The following is a 25439-nucleotide window of genomic DNA, read 5'->3' on the forward strand; positions in this document are numbered from 1 at the left end:
AGCTTACGGATTCACCAATTCTCAATAGTTGACTGCGCTAGTTCACTACATATATATTAGTGATACGAAGAAAGATGGAAAGAAAAGAAAAGATTGAATAAATGGACGATGGAAATATATTTTGCAAATTCACAAAAGGATTGCAGAGAAGGCGATACTTCTGTTCATTGTCGCATAAAGGTTCTAAATATTATATTCTGAAAAGAAAAATATCAGTTTATTTAACACACACCAAAACAAGTTATTTTTTCCACCATCAGCTCCATTTGGGAATAGTTTAAACAAACTATAAATAAACCATTTATTATTTCAAAATGCCTACAATGAAAAAAACTGCAAAATTTACTTTGATTAAAAATAAAGAACCCTTTATAGTGGTTTTGTCTATTTCAAAGAGTTAATATTTATATATAATAATCCAGTTGTAGTATACTCGGTTCCACTCTCTTACGATTGCTATCCCTTAGTTGACGCTCTTGGGCAAGCCTCGTATTATTAAAAAAGAACCGGAGCGCATTTTCTTCACCATTACTAGCCCAAGTTGGTGCGAGCCAGTTTCGAACACTAAATCACTTTCTACCATGGGGCCCTGGGTAAAATACAGAACAAAAAAATTCTGCTCCTCCAATTTGCAATTAAGGGTCTACTCGTTTCCAGAAAAGAATGCGGCTCGACAGCGTCAATCAACCAAGATATGCCGATCGATATCGGTCGGAGGGAGGAAATGAAAAAAGAATGTCAGGAATTTTGGGACCGGATTGAAATTAAAACCCTCCAAGGATATTTGAGAGAGGTGAAATGACCGCAGAAATTAAGATTCCCGGTACAAGGGTCGTCTTATTTAGAGGATATACCTGTTATAAATAACCCTGACTACTTTTCCATGCAGCTATTAATATGAAAGATTATTTTTATGAAAATGAGTTATTTTTTAACTTTTAACGGGCGATAAAAATAGTTCCTTTATCTATTCACTTAAACATAATAAAATAAGTATAAAATAAAAGCATAAGAAGAGGAAGAATTTCTAATTGAAGGCAGCGGAAGTTTACTGGAAATAGTCAAGTCAGAGAGAGCTCATTCAGCCCAAACCGATTTCGACAAATTTTACCCATTTTCCAAAAAACATTCAAGTGACAAAAATATGTTAAAATGCACATTTTCTCCAAAGATACCATAAGTCTCTGCTGTTTTTTTTTATGATTATAAAGAATCTATTTTCTCGTAAACTTTTCATTACTAGTATTAACAAGTTTCCTTAGCAGGAGCGTAATGAACAGCTCATTTTCTGGAAGATATTTTCTGTTTTGAAACTATCCTTTTTGTAATTTTCTTAATTTAAATCAACTTTAAAAGTAATAAAAAAGATGTGACTCGTCACTCTTCATTCGGTGAGCTAATGTCATGATACAATCAAAAATATTAACTAAATGTTATTCAATGTAGTCAATAAGTATTTCATTATAAAGTATTCCTCAAACTAGTAAGTATTCCTCAATGGGCAAAGGAGGTAGACCATTAAAAAGTGGATTTACATTAGATTTTCAAGAATAAGAAGCGTACGGATGATCTGTGGTAAAGATTCAGGGAAAATTTTCCTTTCTAAAATTGGTAAACATATGTGAATAACCACATTGCAGTGTTTGAGAAATCGATAAAATTATGGTTAATATCAGCTAAATCTTTGATAATTTGTAAGCACACACTCTAGAACACTCCCAACTTTATTATAACGGAAATTATTATTTTTCAATCTTTTTTGCATGACGACAGAATGGAGGCATAACAATTAATCATTTTTTTACACAAGTTTTGAGGAGGTGATTTATGATATTGATGCGTCAGTTTCCGGAAACTGGACAGCGTATTGACTTCTGAATAAAATACCTCATGGACACTACAGTTCTGTCCTGGATCACCCTCTCACGCTCATCCATTTTGATGAGAAAATATTTTTTTTCCCAACCGCGCGAAAAATTCACTGCCTCAAGTTTGAAGCGGCATCATTTATCAGAGGCCCCCTTCAGCGATTGGGTTGGCTCCCACCAAATCTGCTTTGTAGTTTGCATTGCGGTGGTGCAGAGATTGTCACATATTTCTCGTACGTCAACCGGCACAAGAGAAGGCATGTAGCCCTTACCATTTTTGGCGATGATTTGTCAAAAATCTGCGAGTCTGGAGAGATAATCGAGTTCAGGGAGTAGCCGAGTATACAAAATTTCATATGAACCGGTCGAAAAACTGGGTAAGTAATGAAATATGGTTTCAAGAGTAAAATTATCCGTCATTATTAATATTATATTATAAAAAATTATTATAAAATGAAATTAAAAATCGAAACGATTTTATATTTTTTATATAAACTCTAATATTAGAAAAACGAACCGTAAAAGTATTTTACACGTAAATTATTATTTGCGGAATCACCATCGTTTTTTATTGCTGAGAATTACTGTTGTTTTAGCTAGCAAAGTAAATAAGCAAAAGTTTTCCGATTTTTAGGATCATGGCAAACATTACACATTGTTCGTTAAAAATATTATAATGAAAGTTCAAATAAAATCTAAAATAAAATTAATATAATGAAATATATTGTACCGGCTAATGGGCTCTACTTTCTCCCTATCTATCTTAAAATTAACATTTAACATGTTTGCCGGATGTGGGAAAGCTTCTTAATTCCGGAAAACGTCCGACATCACTCACCCATTTTGGAGAAATTTAATGAGCCACAATTAAAAAAAATGGCGATGGTCTTATTTCAACCGATTGGAACTGCATCATTGATTTTACAGTTCCACCCACCTCCATCAATCAAAAGGACAACCGTTAAGTATCAAATAATGTATCAAGTTTTCGAATGTACACAGGAAACCATTTTTTGTTTAGCAGTCAATCTCCATATGAACAAGGTCGACCAATATCACTTGATATTTATCAGCAAATAAATAATGAAAAAAATAAAGAATAATTGCTACTTCTGAAGACGCAACAAAGGATATTATGTCAGGCGGTACACGATCGGAAATAACGCGTAGGACAGGAGTGGGCTCCCTGTAAGTACTAGGCCACTCTTCGTAGGCGTATTATAACACTGTCATCTAATTTCATTTCTGCTGGTAGTAGCTTTAGTAACGTTTAGGTTATTTGTATCCGTCAAGAATTGCTTTATCCCAGCGTTCACTCCCAGGCAAAGAAGGGATGCTTAAAAATCTCCATGAAGATCCCGGTAAAAAGGAAAAACTTAATATGGTGCATGAAAAAATATTAAAATTAAATAGAATCTGCCTGCCTTTGGTTCAAAACAGATAACGCCACTCGGAATAAAGATAGCCGGAGACCTGGCACCCCTGGTACGAGCAATAAAAATTCGGCGTCTCAAAACTTACCTATGCGTTTTCTGTAAAACGGATACTGAAAGATGCGAACTACATGTAAACACAGACAAAGAAAAAGGTTTTCACTGGCCATTCTATTTACACATTGCTAAATATTCGAGGCGCAACGATGGAGTCTTGGAGTCTGTTGGTAAATATCAATAGGTAACATATAAGGGTGCAATGAGGAAATGTTATGAATGGAGTAGTGTGACACACTTGTTGCGCTACTCGCTAATATGGTTAGGGCAAAAATGTGTTCACGTTTCGGATTTATTACCGTCGTTTAAAAATAAACTGCAACAAGAGCCATATTTATCTACGATTATCAGGCGTGTGAATAAAGCACATCAACTATGTAAGGAAAGAGTGATTTTAACTAAAGACCTTGAAAATCTCCTACGAGGAAATCTATTCAGGTACAGCTTGCCAACCTTTAAGACGAGGTAATATTCAAGATTTTGAACATCTTGCGTTTATAATACCCCGGCACCAGTGTCTGGCTCTCCTCAAGCTTCCCAGCAACCCCAGAATATTCATCCTCTACCAATCCATCCATTTACCCCGCAGCTTCAACAGATGCTTCTCCCCCAAACCACCAACCAATCAAGGTCAAATCTGAATCCGAATATATTCAGATTCAAACACTTTCAGTACTTTCTATTTACCGTTATCCATTATACCAAATAACATTAAATGGAATCAAAAATTGAGAATACAACTACTACTTATAGTCATTACCACTTCAAAGAGTCTCGCTATTAATAGAAATAAAGAAAACAACTTTACACCAAAAAAAATACGAATACGTTAAAAACATGCTGCAAGGAAAAATAATGAGGAATTTAAGATGTAAGTCACTCCCAACTAACTAACCTTTGACTTGCAGTAATACGTATTTTGAGCTTGAAATTTTTATTTTTCTAACGTCAGAGGTAATCCTGTTAAGTAGATAAAATAGAGGTTTTTTCCCTTGTTTTAAAAGACATTCTGCAAAAAAATTACGCAGAAATGATGTCTTATGAGGAAAAATTCCTCTTCTTCTATTGATTTTCTATAGTGACGGATTGCTTCTTTCAGACTTAAGCCATGTTCTTGAATTTTATCATTTTCACGCTATCGAATCAGTCCATATTCACGTATTTTCAATATAAATTGTATGCCTCAATATTTAATTGGATGAAAAATTTTTATATTTGAGTCAATTATAAATTTTTAAAGCAGAATACAATCACACAAAGCATTACAATATTTTGTTATGGTACTTACTGAAATAGAGTTATATTCATGATAAAAGATCACAAATGGTAATTTCAACACTTATAATTCAAAACTCAACAACCGACCATGGTTTCAACACATTTAGTCATTTTCATGGTAATAAAACCAGCAATCTCTCAGTATATATACCCAGGCCACGGTAGGAGGTGGGGGCATATGGAATTGGTGTGAGGGGAGTGGGAAGGAAAACAGTTTCAGTGAAAGCCGACAACTTAAAACATACAATAAGTGGGGCGTGATTGAATGTCAGGGTTTTTGACGTCAGGGGGATGCTTAAATTTAACATAGGTGAGTCAGTACAAAATAAAACATCATTACCAAGTTTATGTTGAGTTTTGAATAATAAGTTTGGAAATTACCATTTGTGTTCTTTTTTCATGGATATATCGCACTTCCTAAAAATCGAGCCTGAAATTTTTTTTTACGAAATATAGTAATTTTAAAACAAAATTCCTCAAAAAATCAGAAAATCCGACCGGTGGAGTGGGAGAGATACGTTTTCTTAGTAAATAATCATCAAGATGAAGTATAAAAATAACTTTGGCAAACGACGACCCTGTTTGCCTAGTTTATTAAATTCACGCATAAGGTCTTGCATGATATTAGTGATACTTTTTTAGATTTTTTTGCACTTTATTCATGAAATCTCATTCATTACTTTTCGCATTACGTTGGAGCTCATAAAGTGTTTTTTTTATATATTCCTAGTGTGATTTATATTTGAATCTGTGCAAGGATTCATGGTAAACAAGGAAAAATGGGGAGCTGACCCTTTTGGAGAGCAGTGCTCAAAAGACATTTCTCTATCCATTTATAAACTTCAGTTTCCATCACTTTTATAAAAAGCTATTTTAATGGCAAGAGTATATCATGTGTCTTAAAAAGTGACTGTTAGCGAAGGATAAAAGAATTCAGGGTATCCACAAAGCAATCTTTGACCCTACGGACGAATGATTTTGGCAACACTGACTTTGAATAGGCTACTTCTTTCACCGCATAGAAGGGTTTTATGAGCTCACAATAGCATGGGCTCCATAGAATACCTACCTTATAAAACCACATATCCCTCGGGATGGCATTAAGCATGCACATGCGTCTCCATGCCCTGGGGAACCCTCTTTCTTTCCAAATAGCCAGTATCCCACGACTACCAATTTATTCAGTTTAGCCTATTAAATAGGCATTGACTGCGTTAATGCCTCTGGGGTAATGCCATTAAAGCGTAAGGCCTTTGAAAATGATAATCTAGAAATAAAAGCAGAAAATAAAATCGCAATTTTAGTTGCATAATAATATAGTTATAAAATACCTACTTAATAAATAATATTATTTTAATACTGGCTGCATTGAAAATCTTCGCACTGGTCTACACAAAATCATTTGATCTCTCCAAAAGGGTTTTACCTTGAATCCTTGTTTACCATGAATCCTTGCACAGATTCAAATTTTAATCACACTAGGAATATATTTTTTTAACACTTAATACACTCCAACGTATTTACATATTAATTAGGAAGTATTTTTGAGGGAGGCGAAAATGATTATGCTAAAGTTGCCATGGCATTAAAAAGTCGAATCGGTTACGTAATGCGCCGGATAACTAAGGTTTCCACCATTGAAGCAATTCGAAAGGAAATTTCTGCACCAACTGCGGGAAGTAAGTAATCCCAAATTTAAATACCGACTACTTTGTACCACATAGGGGAGAAGTTGCTTCTTTCGGCCAAAACCAAAGAAGATAAAGGAAAGGAGGACGAAATTATAATACCTTACAAAAGACTCATACGCCTCCGAAAAGGCACTAAGCTTGTACATGCTATCAAACTAGGAATTCACAAAATTTTTTCACCCTTGACGCGGTGGAAATGCGATAAATCCATGATAAAATATGAAACAGCAATAGTTATTTCCACCCTATAATACACTCCACTATTGAAGATGGTTTCGACACACTCATGTATTTTCAAGGTACGCGGTTTATATCAAAAACTAAGAATATATGAAAGAACAATAAGCTGAAAAATTATTTACGTATTAACTTCGAAGCATTTTGGAAGATAGCAAAGATGTATATTTTTAAGTTTCCATAGTATTAAAAAGCCTTTTTATTTTCATAATTCGTTTAAAAGCTAAGGCTTCCGCCGCGATAAAAACTGCAAATGATAATTTCGACGCATCAAAAGCATTCTATGTCAAAACCATGGCCAGTAGTGGAGTTTTATATTAAAGTGTAGAACTAACCATTTTTAGTTTTTATCATGAATGTATCGCATATCCATTAAATCGAGACTGAAGCGATTTCATAAGGCATCGATCATAGTAGCAATTCGAAAAGAAGTCTTTCAATGAGCTGTGGGATGTAAGTAATGCCAAATTTAAATATGAACTACTCTATTTTGCGCCACACCGGAGGGAATTTAGTTTTTTCGGTATAAAAAAGGAGCGGGTAGGAGGGTTTCATAAAAGCGACATTTGCCTCCGAATAGCAATAAGTTTGCACGTACTCTCACAATTGGAATGCATGAAACCGTTTTAGGCTTGATATGAAGGAAATTATATATGCCCATGAAAAAAATGGTAACTTCCACTCATCAGGATAAAACATCCTCATTTTCTACTCTTATGCTTTTCTCAAGGTAATATATTTAATACCAGAAATGTATCAAAGAACACATTGTAAGTTCAGAAGTAATTTCCATCCTATTTAGGAAGCATTTTGGAACCTGGCAAAAATATTTACTTTCAACTTGCCATAATATTAAAAAGCTATATTTTTTCGCAATGTGTGTTATAATCTGTAGTCTAATGTTATAGTATAAATAATAAATATAGTATATACTATAATATAATGTTAGATCGTAATAAATAAGTATTCGAACATTCTGAAGCAGTTTAAAAAGAAATCTTGGCCTGAAATGTGGGATGTAAGTAATCCCAAATTCAAAATACCAACTACTCAATTTTGCACCACATCGGGGGGAATTTCTTTTTCGGTCAAAACCAAAAAAATGAAAGGGAAGGAGGGCTAAAATACCTTATAAAAGCGGCATACAGCCCCCGGATGGCACTAAGCTTGCACATAGTCCGTGTGCCCCGGGGAATAGTCCCCTTGCTCCCTAAATACCCCGAGTCTCACGGCCAGCCCTCTGGCATCCGCTCCGCAAACAAGACGCCCCGCATCACACTCCCCACCCACGACTTCATCTCAGCATACATTATGCATGGCCGCCAAAAGGCAAAGGACGATCCGCGGAGGTAACGTAACCCTTTCCCTGAGGCACCCTTTAGCGGTGAGTGCTACCAGGGTTTCGGCGGGAAAGGAACGAGCTATTTTCTCCACTATATTCTCTGCGGGTGTCCTCCCCCACCACCACCCCTGCGGCTGCACGCAAACAGATGAAGATGACGGCGAAAAAGATTGAAGGAAAGTCCTTCCCGACTACACTGGTAAAAGAAATTGTACCGAGGAAATAATAAGACACTTATTTACTATTTAGTTGGGGCTTCAATGGCTAGGATCATTTGTACAATGTCTAAAAACAGTGGCGGATCCAGGATAGGAGCAAGGGGGGGCTAAGTAGGGGTGATCTTCCAGCATTATGGGGGATCCGAAAAAAATTACCATTCAATCTAGTGTAAATTGGAATCCCAAGGGGAGGGCTATAGCCCCCTTAGCCCTCCCCATATATCCGCCACTTTCTAAAAAGAACTTTCAGCAATATAGTATTTTATTACTTTCTTTCCCGGCCTATTTCACAATCATAATAATAATAATAACAACAATAATATACGTTTATTGTCGTGCACCCCCGAGGTTCTAAAGAATTTACATGAAGAAGAATTTAGATAAATTTTACAATTAGAAGACAAAAAGAAATTATACAGCATTGTTTACAAAGCTTTTCTCCCAAATACTGTCAAATCCAAAGGTGCTCTCTTAACCTACTCTTTAGATATTATGATACACTTCGTCTGTCTTTAATTAACTCCAAAGCAAATTCTCTATATCAACTTTATAGCTATAATTTTGTTGTGATATTTAAACTATTCCATCGTTGCAGTGGCCCTTAAAAAAATTCCAAAGTAACTCAATGCAACTCTGCAAAGTGCCAGAAATATTAAGTTCAACGTTTTGTCGAAAGGGAGCTAGGCGACAATTCCTGGTATTAGTAGAAAACGTCATTCGTGTATCTCTGAAGCAGTCTTGAACCATAGCAGCGATGCATGAAATGGCGTCACAAAGGAAGAGGACGCTTCATGTGAATGGGTACCTATATTTCTATTTTTTTAAATTAAATTGTTCACTGAATTCACTGTATTGCGGCAGGAAATGTAATTGTATTGTATTGTATGAAATTAAACGCGGAACATGCGCTACATGAGACACGTGAATTATGAAAGTTTCTTAAGAGGGATGGGATAGATGTGATAGAAGGTGTAATGACTTTTAATCCGGAGCGCTCATGTTCAAAGAATTCTTAAGTTACCCGATTTACGTTGAACCCGAACAGCTTTAACTAAAACTCTTCGCCATTCCATGGAACCTCAAGATATGATCCTCTTTGAGTCATCATAAAGACTACAGAAGTGGAGCGCCGCCGATTTATCTCCGATATTCGTTTCACACCCTTACCCTAAGTAACCACAGCTGACGATCATCTTCTCCTTATAGTAATACAGTTTAAGACTTACAATTCTTTTTCCTCATTCTTTCCTCTTTCTATGATGAATTGAAGTAGGGCATTACCATGAAAATGTCAACTATTTCTCTCAAATTTAAATTTAAAATGGAAATATTTTATCATGATAAATCAACAGCTAAATGGCTGAATTTTATGAAATCAGTATTTGAAACATTATTCAGAGCCTTATTATAAGTTTTCAGATTATACTTCGATTCACAGAGTTTTGAAGATGTTTGAAATCATTACACTTAGTAAGTTGACCTGGAAGTAATTCCGTCACATGTTAATTTTTGGCATATTCAGAAGGTATTTCGATTATTAATATTTTAAGCATATGAACATCACCTCCATAAATTTTTTTGATCATGCACATATAGAAGTTTAGCATTTTTTTGTATTTTACAATTTTATCTAAATATCGCATCTCATAATTTCCTCTAAAGGTAATTCCGTCACAAATGGAATTGCCCAGTAATTAAGATTTTTTTAATTAACCGACTTTTAAGGTTCTCACTATTATTTGCCGTCATATGTAGGCCACCGATTATCCTCTTTACCTAGTCACATCGCTTATTACATCTTCTCCTATATGAATTATGTATGTAATGACCATCTCTTTACAAAATTGAAATGCCACAACTTCACAGGAAAATTAACAATATTGTGAGAAAGTAAAATACGCAATTGCAGATTCCAGATTATTGCACAATCTATCATCCCCTAATAATTCCTCCGGTGCCACATAACAACCTATTGCGATACAATATTTTTTATAATTGGAGATTCAAATTAGGTCCTCCAAATGTAAACGCTCAGGTCCTATTCGTATAAAACGTGGTTCAGACACTAAAAGTATATGAAGTTCAATCCATACTGTGAGAAATGAAGTTTTAGAAAGAGTGGCTTTAAAGACATTATATTTCATTTATCACAACTCGGGAAGTCAACTTGGGCGAGTCAAGAATGTACGATGGTTAAGAAAAAGTCATGACTATTATAAAGAAACTGGATTTTCTCGAAAGTAAACAAGGAGAAGAATGCGTTGAGACACAAAAGCCTTATTCTCGGACTGAAGGAGGTGACCTCCTCCTTGCGGACATCTCTGGGAAGACGAGCAGTTTACCCGAAGTACGCCCCCTGTTCACAACATCCACCGCCCGGCTGTTTTTCCGTTGTTTGTGCCATCGCCATTCTCCAGTGCACGATTCCCGTCTACGCCTTCCTTTTTTTCGCGGCAGATGGAGCATTCATTCCTTGGGAGACCCAGAAAAGAAGACGCTATAGCATAAGACGAAGATGAATCGCCTTCCTGAGTGGCTAGATGCACCGAAAGCTCGTTCCTTCGATAACATGTACTCCTCATTCAACACTACGTACGTACGCCAACGATCAGCTGAATAATATGGTTTAGATAAGAAGTTTGTTTACATCAATTTTTCGGGAAATTTCGTTCCTTACTTTGCCAATCGATATCTCGTATAATGATTACCTTATTTTATATCCCCTAAGAGAAAGGATTTTATGTTACTTCGGTTGAAAAAAAGGTATAACCTCTCGTCAAAGTGGTAACATTATGTATGTCCACCATGAGTAAGGACATAGTCACCATAATAAAAATTAGCATAATAAAAGTACAAGCAAGTCACTGATACAATTTATTCTTGACATGGATTTTCCAGAACTCAAAGCAACTGCTGATTAAATGTTATTAATTCTGTTCAACTAAAAGTAGAAATTCAATTGAATAATGAGCAATACATTGTGATAAAGAGGAAGAGTTTTTGAGTTAGGTGCGAAACTTATTTGAAAAAAACGCTGTCTGAACCAACAGATATCCTTGCATCCGTGCGAGGGCAATTGTTAATTCTTTGTGCTGGGTTTGGTTTTTAGCCCTGGGTTGATGCCATGATTTATTTCAAATCATTTTTTTTAATGGCTGAGAACAGGATACTCACACAGACTTTTGAACTCCTGGGTATACTTAATTAACGTTCATTAAACGATAAAAAACGGCTTACCCCAGGAAATAAATTATGATAACTGATGAAATACATGTTTCTTCTTTTGAGTTTCTTCATTTTAGATATCTAACAACGATAATAGTTATTAACAACATCGGAAATCATGCTATTCATTCATGCTAACTGCTGTTACTTTTAAACCTGATGAATTCCGTTAAGGTTACATTTTTGGCAACTATTCGTTATAAAAAAAACTTGAAATAATCATGCTAAATGGTAAGAGCATTGAACATAGTGGGCGAAAATTATTGCTCACTTTCAGTAATATTTTAAATTTTTTCCCTATTTAAAAAAGGGTATTTCCCTATTTTCCGTTAAAAAATAAAGCCTGACCTTATTCCATCTTCCCACCAAAAAATGCTTCCGAGAAAAGCCGTCATTATACATGTCTGGGAGCGACGTTGCTTTAATTGAACTCAATTCTCAGTCTCCGGAAAATTACCCTTATTGACGCGCTCGTTAGAGACATTTTGATCGGCCAATTCCTGGAATCTGAACTATGGGGATATTCTCTTTTTATATCCATTAAAATTTAAATACATCACCACATTCGAAAATGTCCTTTTCACAGTCATAACCGTTTTCAATCAGCGGAAATTCAATTGAATTGTATGAACCGGAGAAGTCTTTGACAACGAGGAAATTGTTCCTACCGAATGCATTTATAATAAATAATAGCGCTATGAAGCCAAGGAAAATCCTTTTTTTTACTGAAACCATAGTATATAGGTGATAAGTGAGATGGATTAAGATCTAACACAGTATTTTTATGATGCTGGTTTACAACGCCGTCTATACAAATCCTGCCGTTCTAGTACTCCTCAACAATCTCTTAGTCCTATCAACCAACACGAAACCTTATACCCTGCCATGAATGTTTTAGGGCCTCTTATATAAAAAAATGCATGATTTTCACGGGCAATGAAATGATGAGATCACCAATTTGAAACCTCCAGCTTCATTCTAATTTTCTTTTAGTGATACCTGTAACTTTATTTCCAGGCAGAACAAAGGATGCCTGACTTCATTCATTATAAAAACCATTTATATCTTCAGCCATTGATGAGCAGCGATAAATATCAAGTCAACTGGTGTTTACTTCAGATACGAAGCCAACAATCACTAAATGAAAGCAATTTTAATTCCAACTCATCTGAGAGTGTGAGTTTTAAACATGCAATGGTTTTCACAAGGAAAAGTCTTTTCTCTTCGTATTTATGCTCTGAGAAACTACCGGTGATTTTAAAAATGCGTACTCATGATTCCTAAATAAAAGCGGCATTCATAAATATTCCTTTAGGCATGATTTATAAAAAGTTATTCAAGAAAAAAATATAACAAAATTTCATTCTATTGAACGGCAGAGTTCAATAAAAGACGCATTCACCGTTTTCATCAATGAAATCTGAAACATTTAAAACATTAGGTACCTGACCTTAATTTCCCAAAATATTTCACTTTCCTCCTTTTTCGTCTAAACATCTGAGAAATACTTCAAAAGGAAACTCGGTAATGAAATCAAATGTCATTCACTTTGACTTAAAAAGAGGTTGAAAATTAAAGCAAATACATGCAAAATTAAAGATAAAAGAGACAATTAGAGATAATTAAGTAAACAAAAATATAAGCACTACTCCTGTTTGGCCTGTTTTGAGAGTGATTCTGAGAGGTCTTGAAAAGTATAAGCGCTGAAACCCATGAGCTGATTATTATTCATCTCGCAAGAATTTTGCATATCCTAGATTCACGATGTACTAAATTTGTGAATTTTCTGAGAGGAACGTATCTAAGTGACCAATGGAGCATCGGAATCTCTTTCGGAAACGGAGCATCTTTCCAGTGAAGTGTAAAAATTCACCAAGCCTAATCCTAGTATATCAACGTCTTCTGATATTTGTAAAACTGCTACATTGAAAAAAAATTGTTCAATGCCGTTTCTTTGTACTAAAAAATTAACGAGTCAACAGTTTAACCAAATAAAAATATTGAATTAAATTTCAACACATTGATTTGAATTGAAATCAACACATATCGATGGCTAAACCTAACGACACGTATCTCAAATTCGGCCGATTTGAGACAGGTATCTTTAAAAAAGTTTAATAACGTTAAAAAATAAAGTTTTTTTAGCAAATAAATGCTTCTTTTTTAGTATTATGAACTTTTGGTTTTTACTTTCAGTGTACAAGTACAATAAATCAATCATTATTTTGCTCTCCTGAAAAGTTGCTATTTTTGATATTCGTGTTGTTAGAACTTAGCCATCGATAAATTGCACCACAATGATGGTAGCAGACATGAAAAATGAATAATAGAAGGTGACAGTTGGCTGAAATCGGAAAAAATTTTGAAATGACGTTTTCCGAGGTGAAAAACCTGAAAATCTGCAACCATATTGGAAAATGGTTAGCAATCAACGAAGTGGATGACAGTTTGCTACGTTAATTTGCTGTTGCGCCAATTTGTTTTAGCACGTAGTCGGAGCTCGGTTACGTGGGCCGGGCTTTGGAAACCCACGTATCCCTTCCCTTGTAAGTCATTGAAAAACTGATTCAAGTACACCAATTTGAAACAAAATTTTCTGACAAGGAGTATTATTTTCTATCATTTCGATTTTCATACATTATTAGGAACTAAAAATCTGGTAATTAAAGTATACAGCAGTTAACAGAATGATTTATGATCATTATCAAAATAAAATATCTCCAAGAAAATAGGATAGCTAAGCATATTTGGTATGGCCGCAAATATTAGCGTGTAATTTATTTTTTTTATAATTTAAAATGTAGACAGTCACAATATTTCATAACACAAAACTATGGAAACAAATTGAATACAGAAAAACTATCCAGATAATGTGCAACCAATTGTTCTTTGCAAACTTTTAAGTACTATCATTGATGGGCATACCTATCTCACAGTCTCAAACAGCACAATGGACAAAAATTCATTTCCTCGAGTATAAGGATTTGCAACTCATCAACTGTCTCAGCTTGAAGCAGGAAATTAACACCACGAGTTTCATTAACTGAATGTCAACGCAGTAATTAAGGAACGCCTCCCGATTGATGTGTAACCACCCAAAAGTCCGTTGATGACCGAAATGTACAACAGCCGCGTTCTCACCATCTAAATTCCAGCATATAACTGTAAATATTAATACATGTCAGGGATAATTCGCGTCAGAGATACAACAGGGAATATTTCAGGGCATCACTTCTTTTATTCTTCAAAAAATTTTGATGGCTCTTCACTTAAGCGTTGATGAAATTCGACAGGTAAATAAATGAAACTCTTGAACTAATAGTGCTTGTGAATGCAAAGGCTTTCTAAACAAATTTCACAGTTTTACTAGAAAAAAAACCTAGACAAAGGGTGGGAGAAAATATTCTCCTATTCATCGTCACCAATCTTACTCAATCTGTCATTATAATTTATTAGCCGCACGATACCCTAGATAGCACATGTGAATTTTATTTCACCTGATTATAAAGCAATATAAGAACGTAATAATCCGCAGTTATAGGCTAAGGAGGCCAGAAAAAATTTAAAAACGGATATGGAGTACAGAAGTATATTTAGTGCAACATTATTCCCGTTTGTAGTAACATACCACCTCCTATTCAATGAGCTCCGTGTTTGTGGGTGACAGATAAATGAAAACAGAATATATTATCCATCATTGGATAAGAATCATCACTATCATATGAATTGATAATGATGATTCCGATACTGTGAGACTTATTTCACATGATTAACATGGTATAAAGCTTAGCCTACCCCATGCAAAAAGCAAAAGGAAACCTGAAATATGTCTTTTTTCCATTAAGAAACAAATGTACACTCTTTAAAATCCGAAATAAAGGTAACTTACGTCAATATACTGCTGCTTTGCGCCGTATGAGTAGTGCTTCTTGCCGAGTTCCCGTAGAAGGACGTCTAACTTTTCTGGTTCATGGAGCCTGGCCACAGCCTTCTGCACGAATCCCATGACTCTGCGAGGGAAACATATTAAAAACTTAAATAAACTTCCTCCGGAAGTCAATCAGATCCACTACAAATCTTTCATTTACCAATCAGCATAAAATGTCTTGTGCCTTATTATTATAACACCGCAAGTTAAATATCTAGAGGTCATTATTCTCTAAGTGCTTTATGGTAAAGACCACAATATTAATAAGAGAAAGGAAAAACAACCCAGTTTTGGAGCATGAAACCAAGCGTTTTAATTATTTTAATAAAAGTATGCACAAACTTTTAATGTGCAATAAATTAATAACTAACCTTTTCTAATAAATGAATAGCTTCTAGCAAGGTTAACAAATAAATAACATATCCGAGAAAAAAATACCTTATTTGAACCAGAATGACTTTATTCACTACCTCTGCAAACCCATTGAGAACACCCTGGAAATACAATCAAAGAAGTAATAATAACAGCTTACTGAAGTCAATTGCTTGCTACATTTGAAAATCGGGGATTGGATTGGTGTGGTGGTTAGAGTGTTGGCTTCCCACCCGGCGGACTCGGGTTCAAATCCCGGCAGTGGCAGAGAATTTTCAGAGACTGCCCGATCCCTGCTTGAGTGTTGTGTGGAGGACATTTCAAGCGCAACACTTCGTCCGTCGGATGGGACGTTAAGCCGTGGTCCCCTTGTCGCCTTTCGTTTAGAGCAGGCTAATGCCGACGCCGGGTTTCTCTCCACCCTTCCTTCCATACCCTTCCCTCATGGCGCAAATGACCTCAGCTGTCGCTCGCCTCCTCCAAATACAATACCATTTGAAAATCCTTTCAGAATGATACTTAATTCGATATAATTGTATGATACCTGATTAGACATAATTGAAATGCAATAGGGAGCTAAATCATATCTAAGGGAAGTCCGGTAGAGATGCCCCACCTAAGGAAATGTCTTCATATCTATGATTGAGGTAATAGTAAGAATGTAGGACTTCGCGATATAATACAACATTTATTGATTATTAACAATATACGAACAAATTTCGATTAAAAAATATTCACCCCAAAATATTTAAACTTTTCCATAAATATGCATTTGGCCATCTCTCCCAACTGTCCGGGTGAGACGCCCCACCTCCTCGGGAGAGATGCCCCATGCAGCTCAAGCTGAATTTAATCTTAATTAAACTTGTTATATGATAACACATTCAAAATAACTTAAATTTATTATATTAATATAACATTCAAACACATTTTGAAGCAACGTTTGTAAAAGGATTGTTCTAAATTGCATGATTTCAGAGAAAATAATCTTTAAATATTGCACTGAAACTCGTTTATGTGCTAATGAATGACAACAATAGAAATGATAATATTTTACAGGAGCTTCTTACCTAATTTACAAAAAAAATGTTTAAAACGTTGCTATTATTTTTTCCTCGAGTTTCCTAGAAGTTTGGTTCTACATTTATTCCTTGAGATTTCCAAAAATTGTGCATGACTCGTGCATACAATGATCGCAATTGCAACATTTGATCAAGTCTACTGTTAATTTTGTGGTGAAATAGTTATCCTCACATTCCAAAAATCTGATGTTGTCATCATCAATGATTAGTTTTTCCTAATTTTTTTCCAAATTTACAATCTTTGAAGCGCTTTATTTTATACTCTTCGCCCTCATCTTTCTTTATTTTACGTGTTCGCCGAACGTCAGTACTTTCGCCGTATGTATCAATTTTCTCGAATTTATTTCGAAGGTGGTGAATCGTGATATTGGATTCGACGGTTTAGTAGGTGCCATTATTGAATTCAGATGATCCTTTGACGACTTAAAAGTTGCTTAAAGGCTTCTATGGATGTCCCAGGCATTGAACTATGGTCATGTACTCCGGACAGTTGCTTAGAGCTTTGGGTTTCTATCGCTATTATTCCATCACTTATGTTGAAGAAGTGTTTAGGTAATGTTGATGGGTCCATAAGAAATATGTGTATCTCCCTGAAGCCAGAACTTGGTCGGAGTCCATTCAGAGTCTGAAAATTTTTTTTCGGTCAGACGCCTTTGAACATTAATGAGGAAGAACTTGCTCTTCAGCGTTGCAGCACGCAATCACGGAGTTGTTCTTTTCTCTCTCCATATATAACAGAATCTGAACATCCTTAGCTTCTTTTGTGGATAAAATCTTCCCCAGGACGTTATTTAGCCGACAACCACACTCGTCCATATTGTAGGCGTTGGCCGGCCTGGTAAAGAAATCATTCTCCTGAAATAATTCTGAGAGTATTTTAGAGAAGTGACTAATGCTTTCTCTAGTCATACCTTCACCTCTAGCAGTTGACAACCCTTAAGACTGCCTAGCACTAAGTTCTGGATTTTTTAAAATGAATTAAGCCACTCACAACCCGACATCTTCAGTTCTACATTGAAGGACAAGCTTTTCAGCAAACTGATAGGCTATTGATATACTAGTCTCTCGATCAGGTGCAAACCCAGATTTTTCCAGGCGTTGATTATGACTGACGAGACGCTTTTCGTGCTCCATGCCAAATGGACCTAAAGCTTTGCTTGCATTACCCTATGCCTGCATCGGCGATGAGTCCGAGAGGGGACCAGAAGTACCTCGCAGCCTCGCTTATTCCGCTATCACCAACTTTAAGCCTCGTTAGAGATTCTTTAAATTGCTTTTCGGCATTATCGAAAGTGAAAAAGATAAAAAACAATCGATTGAATCACTCAAGTGAATAGTGAGCGATGATCGACATCACCTAAACGAACGACTTAGGGTGCTCGCATAGTGAAGAGGTAAGAGGTGGAGGTGGAGGTAGAGGTAGAGGTGGAGATGGAGGTGGAGGTAGAGGTAGTATCGCATAGTAAAGAGGTTTGCGCACGCAGCTTTCCTACAGCCTCGAACACAAGCCAGTCTTCCACTGTGTGGCAACCAGTGTACAAGTTATTTGGTTAGTAGTAACATTTTTTAAATGTTTAGCGATAGCAGTGATGACAGTGACGAAATGTCGTCAGCATGTAAGTGGTGGCTGATTGGTACTTCTAGTAATCGCGAATTCAGTGCTCATCCAATTAATCAAGTGCGACAAGATCTGGGAGAATATCACCATCTGTTTTCCCAAATAAAAGAATACCCAGACAAATTCCAGGAGTACATGAGGATGTCACCTGAAACGTTTTCATACATTTGCGCCAATGAGTCACCAAAGCTGGATAATTGCAGAAAATACTGTAACCTCCATATTAACCCTATCTGCTCTGAAGAACAGATTGTAGTAACAATAAGGTAAGATTAGTAATTAATCATTCAGTATAAAAGTATTAACAAATTATTTATTAATTTATTATTATTAAATTATTAATTAATTTATTTAAATAAATAAATCTTCTGCTGCCTCATCGTAAGCCGACATAGGGTTTATCATGAAGAAAAGTATATTAAATTATATTTCTATCTAGTAATGTCTTAAGTTTTATTACCACATCTGCAATGATTTCGGAGATCTTGAGGTGTTCCGCGACACAATTGACACCCTGTGAATGTATACACATATTACCAAAACATATCAATAGTTTATTGATTAGTCTATCGACAATAGGATATTTATAATAACTGGTGTATTACGTTTTGATTGTGTTGATATAAATATACTGTATTGAGTTGTTCTATTGCAGGTACTTGGCAACTGGAAGCAGTTATAAGACTCTGGGGTTTTCATTCCGGATGGGGGATAATACAGTGGGAAAAATTGTGAGGAATGTATGCAAACTACTATGAGGCACCTTTCAACCAAAGCATATGTCCATTCCGACAATTTCAGATTTTGAAACTGTGGCTAGGAGGTTTGAAGAAGTTTGGAAATTTTCAAACTGCATTGGTGCCATCGATGGGAAACACTGCAAAATAAAATGTCCAGCGCTTTCTGGGTCCATGTACTTCAATTACAAAAAATATTTTCGATCGTTCTGCAACGAGTGGCAGATGACCACTACAAATTTCTATTTGTTGATGTAGGTGGTTTTGGCAAGGAAAGTGATGGGGGCACTTTCAAAGCATCGGATTCGGGCAAGTTGTTGGAACGGAAGGAACTAAACGTTCCAGGTGAAAAATGTTTGCCCCGAAGTGATGTTAAGGTGCCCCATGTTTTTATTGCGGATGAGGCGTATCCTTTGCGGGAATATTTGATGAAGCCGTTCTCACAAAAAACAGTTGGTGAAGCTGAGGATGTGTACAACACCCGGCTGTCTAGTGCCAGAAAGACAATTGAATGTGAGTTTGGCATTTTATATGCTAAATGGCGGATTTTAAGTGGGTGTATTGAAACATCCCCGGAAAGTGTAGACCAACAAATAAAGGCTGCGTGCATTCTTCACAATATCATAATTGATAAAGATGGCTGGAGTCCAAGTGTGTCCGACATCCCGCCTGTTCCTGCCGAAGCCAATCTACAACCTTTGGGGAGATCCAGAAATTCCGCTTCAAACCGTGCGAAAGAAGTCAGAAATTGCTTTAAGGCATACTTTGTGAATAATGTATAAAAACTTAATGAGATTGAAAGTAAAAATTGTTTTTTAACAAAAATAATGATCTTGGACCCTAAATTTTTGTACTGATTTGTTTATATTAACCTATTACAATAATTCTTTTTGTACATTTGTTACAGTACATTCAAGTGTTTGCATGAAAATGAAGTTCCACTGTCTAAATATTTATTATGTTATATACTCAGGCCTTTTCCTTATACGGTACTTCAAAATAGATAATATAAGGATTATAAAATAGTTACATTACCATATATAGTATAGTTTTAAAATACCCTCGTCTCAGGAAATTTGCTAATATATTAGGTTTCCAGCTTCGACTATTGAAAAGTTTGAAGGGCTTATTTTTTAAGACAAATCTCATGTTGTACTGTCTTATTTGTTTGTTTTTTGCTTACAAATAACCCCGTACAGTTTCGGACAGCCAGAGCTGGACACCCTGTATAATTTAGTCTAGACATACCTGTACAGTTCAATTCGGCTGCTACAGCCTTCCATTCTTTGTCCAACACGTGACGGTTGTGGTGGTGTTTGTTTCTTTTGTCTCACAGAGCTGGACGACTCTGCACTGCGATAATTATTCCTTCATTCATTTCACTACTACTGCCGTTCACAGTTATTGAGAAAAGCTAACCAACACTATAAAATGTTTTTAAAATACAGAACCGTAGGCATACGTCGTCGCGTACTGTGTCGGAGTAGCGCCCAGTGGAATAGGGTAGCGGTTGGGGAGGGGTAGAGTGGTAGGGGGGCCTGGAACGCACCAATCACGGAGAAACCTCCCGATGAACCTCGCGGTACACCGCTCGAAAAGACAAACTCGTTTGTCTTTGAAAGCGGTCCCGCGCTACCTCCTGGTGAACCGCGAGGTACACCTCTACCTCGACCTGCTCACTATGCGCGCGCCCATAACACACAATGTATTTGTGTTACCTCGAGGTACCGCGACCTCTACCTCTACCTCCACCTCTTACCTCTTCACTATGCGAGCACCCTTAGTCAATCACTAATGGAGATGGGATTTAAATATTACGCAGGTCAGAAGGAGGCAGTGCTGAGAAGTGCTGCTGCAACAAGTGATTACCTATAGATGAGGATGATGAATCTGTTGTGAATGGTTCTATCTAGGCATGAGCAAAAAATACCGGTATTCGGTAATACCGAGTACTATTTTTTTTCTAATTCGGTAGTACCGGCCAGTATTTTTTTAGCGGTACTATCGGAGTACCGGTACTAGAAATACCGGTATTTCGACGGCGCTGCCATCTTATGTGTTATCAATCAACTACCTACCCAGCTACTTAAGCAATTGAGCGTTGATAATATACAAGAACCCTACACAGGGTTCTTGATAATATATTAAGCGAAGTAGGCCATTTCCAAGAAATAAACATCAATTTACAAATGGCTTTCAGCAAGAAGTGTTTATTTAATTAACGCCAAGGATATTTCTCAAGAAGTCATAACAAGAGACAAGAAAATGTAGATGCAGACGTATGCAATAAGTGCACAACTTGTATTTAAGCACACTAAAAATAGTACCATCTGTTTATTTTAATTTAAACTGATGGTATAAGCACTAATACAGTTGATCAACGTAGGAAGAGACTGAAAAATAGCGATGCTATCATAATATAGGCATTTCTATCAAGTTTAAGCTTGTTTACAATAGTCATCAACTTTTTTAAATGTATTAACAATGTTCGTCCGTTTCTCGTTTTTTTACATACGTTTTCATTTGCACCACCAAAAGAACAAATTAATTTTGCTTCTGAATTATTAAGATGCGTCCTCCTTCCTTTGTTCCTTTCTTGTTTTCTCATAATTTTACGGTACTTTTACAAAACTGTGAGTTCGATACGAGTGTTATCATTATTGATATAGAAGATGTTTATTTACTCAAATAAGGCAAGAAAAGTCAAAGTTATCGAACTCCACATATGTATTTCTTAACAGCGACCTACACGCCAAATGTTATTCGATCGCAGTATTTTAGGCATAACTAGCACCGATTCTTTCTGTGTAAAATCATAAAATTAAATGTCTTAATATTAGAGGAGCTTTTTCTAGGTAATCTCAGACTGACAACGTAAGCTCTGTGAATAAGAAGACTTTTCATTATAAGTTCTCGGCAGATGACGTTCTAATGTTGGTCTCGACTCTCGAGTGCGAAAAAACGCGTGGCTATAGGAAATAATTCATCTGATAAAGTTCCCGAGAGAACTTCACACTTACGCCATACATGCGCCAGGAAAACACCAAAATTTAATGATATGCACCAAAATCATTGCCATTAAAAACGTTATCGCTATCTCTCTTCTCACTGTTATGGAATCTAGCCTCCCATGTATTTTTCAGATAAAGTTTCGTAAAAAAATCCAGTTAATGATTTTTTAGTGCAATCCTTCTGCATGCTACGCCAACTTGCCGAAATACCGGACAATTAGGGTAAGACAAGCGTTAAATTTCAAATTATTAACATATTTGATCAATTATGAAAGTACCGGTATACCGGTATTTTTTCGCCGGTAGTGCCGGTAGAGTACTATTATTGCTTTTTAATACTCATCACAAAAATACCGGTACTTTTTCAAGTACCGCCCATGCCTAGTTCTATCATTATTTATATTTATATTGTTGCCAAGGAGGCTTGGCTGATTTGTTTATGTTTGAGGCAATAAGTCATGGACTAAGATTGTAAAGGGCATTGCATAAAAAGCTTCAATAAACTGATTCGATAATCGTGGAGACAGTCTCCATACTTATCAGACTGTATCAAAGCAATAAAAAAATTAGGAGGCACTTTAGCACTCTTCTATTTACTAATATTACTTCTATCCAGTGGCGGATCCAGGATAAGGACAAGGGGTGCTTAAGTGGGGTTAAATATTCCAGCAGTAGTGGGGGTCGGAAAAAATTACCATTCTATCTAGCGTAAGTTGGATACCCAAGGGGGGCTACAGCCCCCCCTTGCGTATCCCATTTACCCCTCCATATATTCCCCCCGATAAATCTGCCTCTGTCTCTATCGTATTGGTTAAAATTAATTGAAAACAATACAGGTAAGGCATCTATACCTTAAGATAGCACTGGGGCATCTATCCCGAGGAGAGGTGGGGCGTCTCTCCTTTCTGTACGGGAGAGTTGCCCTTACTGCCAGCGTGCAAACACATGGTCAAAGATGACTTGTCACTGCTCTCGGGCATTTGATAAAGATGCTGCTACAAGTTTTCACCCGTTAATTCAAAGTATTCAAACATTTTAACTGATGCCGACCAGAACCATTATGCTCTTTCTTATAGCAGAGCGGATAATTCGGAGTACTCAGTTGAAATGATGTTCTAAAGTAGCGTAGAAAAATCGAATCACCGCGAAACTCATGCAGCTTGTCTTTAGTTGTCCAACTAATTGACGGACATCATCAGCAGAGCAATCTGATTGTTCTTTTTCAAACTACTACGATCGGGGCATCTCTCCCGGTGGGGCATCTCACCCGGACTTACCTTAATAAAAGTAACTCTATATATTGCAATATCGATATAATTTCAATTACCAACGGAATGGGACTGATATCAATTGGACAGCAGCATAATAGTAATCACCCATCAGAAACATTTATTCATTGAAATATCTACAATCTCATTATTGGAATTATCCATGAACGATGCACCGACATCTACGCAGATTAAATTCATCACTAAAGCACTTCTATAAATTCACATTCGTTAATTGGCATAATATAAAGGCGAAGAGTGTTTAAGACAGATCACCGTTGAAGTCTGAGTATTAGAATATTTTCTGCGAAAAAATCTAAAATAAACAAATGCTGGATACCGAGAGAAGAAATGGATTAATTTCGAAAGCAATACATTTTATGCTCTAACTTCAAGACCCCACCAATTATTATTACAAATTTATAGATTTTTATTACTCACTGAACCTATGCAGACATGATAGAGATATAGATAAATATTCAGCAATTACTTTGGGCTAGAGAAAAGAATTCTGAGAGCCAAGAGTGCAAGAAAAGAGTTCCACTTCATCATGCTTGAATTCAAGAAAAACTGAGATATGTATGGCTTTTGGAAAGATAATTAACGGGATTGGTATCGTTTTGAAATACCAGAGCAGCGATTCATCGTAAAACTGCTGGAACTGCGGCTAACACTTCAACAGAAAATCATTTTCTCGACAACGAGTGATTCTCGAAACGGTGATTCCGCGGCCACAATGAATCTTCGCTTCGGCAAGTTGACACTGCGATGAGCTGACGCAGCGATAGGCGCACGGAAACGCAAGTTGAGCTTGATTAATCTGATGTCGATGGCATTACGGCGGTAAATCAAACTTTAAACCATCATCTGAATGCCAATCGCTTGAATGCAAATAAATTTTACCGCACACACACCCGCTTCGTGCTCGCAACGGCCCTCTACTGGGACTTATTAAAGCAGAAGTATCGTAATTTTTCCGTTCGCAAATGTGCTTGCTGAGTATTCAATAAAAAAAGTAAATAATATTCGACAGCAAATAAAAAAATAACGAAAGACGTAAAATCAATTGAAATCGTTCCTTAAGTATGCTGATTCTAATTCAATTCGAAATGTAGGAATTGTTTCTAAAATATTGTTCAATACAATAGGATGATCAAGAGAGGCGCTGATTTTGATAGTTCTTTTAATAACGCTTATTTTGTGAAGTTGACTTATTGCAGGTAACGTTCCATACGTTATATTTATCTTCCACTTTGATGCCGTTTTTACCTATTCATTAAGTGCCTTACCTATTCGCTAGCGCCGTAAATTTGCACCTTTTACAAAAAATCCCAAATCAACACATATAGACTAAATGAATGGAAAACACCAAGAAATGAGAAAATTATATTTTATTCTGAAATTTCAAGCTGTGATATTTAAATAAATGTATTTTATATAAATGACTACATTATGCCAATTTATGATGCTTTTTGTGTTCGATCGTGTTCGCAAAGGATAAGTTTTTTTAAAAGTCATCTGAACTTATTTGACTGATTGAACCATGTTAGCTGTGAGCTTACTACAATATTATGCTACAGGAAGGGGAAAAATACTGAAAATAATACTGAAGAAGTAAAGGCTAAAGCTAGTGAGAATTTTAAGCCAACACTTTACTGAGAAGAACCTGAAGTCATTTTTTGAATTTCAACTTCCACAAAGTTGAGCCGGAAACCATTGAATACTGAGAAGATATTTGATATAAGAGGCATGGACAAGCTGTTGCTTACCCAGGGTCTATTCCTCATAAATTGCTTGCTCGCAACCTACCAATAAACAACAGTTGGGCCCACCTAATTGCTGGAATTATCGCCGAGGGAATGCGGTTGAACTTAATACCTCAAATTACACTCCTTGAGAATCGCTACTTGATTCAAATGAATGGGTTAGGCCAACTCGAGCGAAATAACTGGTACCCATGCGCAAGCAATGATTAAGGCAGCTTCATTGACGAGTGGATCTTGGAATTAAGATAGGGGAGTGGGATTACTGGTCCGTGCACGTGCGACCCAGATCGAAAAACTAGCAGTAAAAC

General features: G+C 36.2%; 2 protein-coding genes across 3 annotated transcripts in view; one reads left to right on the forward strand and one right to left on the reverse strand.

Annotated features, from left to right (window-relative positions):
• LOC124157836 (non-symbiotic hemoglobin 1-like) overlaps positions 1–25439 on the reverse strand; it is a 484660-nt gene that overhangs the window by 35716 nt on the left and 423505 nt on the right. For both annotated transcript variants that reach the window (XM_046532871.1, XM_046532870.1), the window contains one exon: positions 15239–15359. In XM_046532871.1, the coding sequence (XP_046388827.1) occupies positions 15239–15359 (121 nt within the window). The remainder of the gene's footprint in view (positions 1–15238; positions 15360–25439) is intronic.
• LOC124157837 lies at positions 18146–19265 on the forward strand. Its single transcript, XM_046532872.1, has 2 exons — positions 18146–18615; positions 19005–19265. The coding sequence occupies exons 1-2, from the start codon at positions 18302–18304 to the stop codon at positions 19105–19107; spliced, it is 417 nt and encodes a 138-aa protein (XP_046388828.1). The 5' UTR covers positions 18146–18301; the 3' UTR covers positions 19108–19265.

This window comes from Ischnura elegans, chromosome 4 (assembly GCF_921293095.1).
Source record: "Ischnura elegans chromosome 4, ioIscEleg1.1, whole genome shotgun sequence".
NCBI lineage: Eukaryota > Metazoa > Arthropoda > Insecta > Odonata > Coenagrionidae > Ischnura > Ischnura elegans.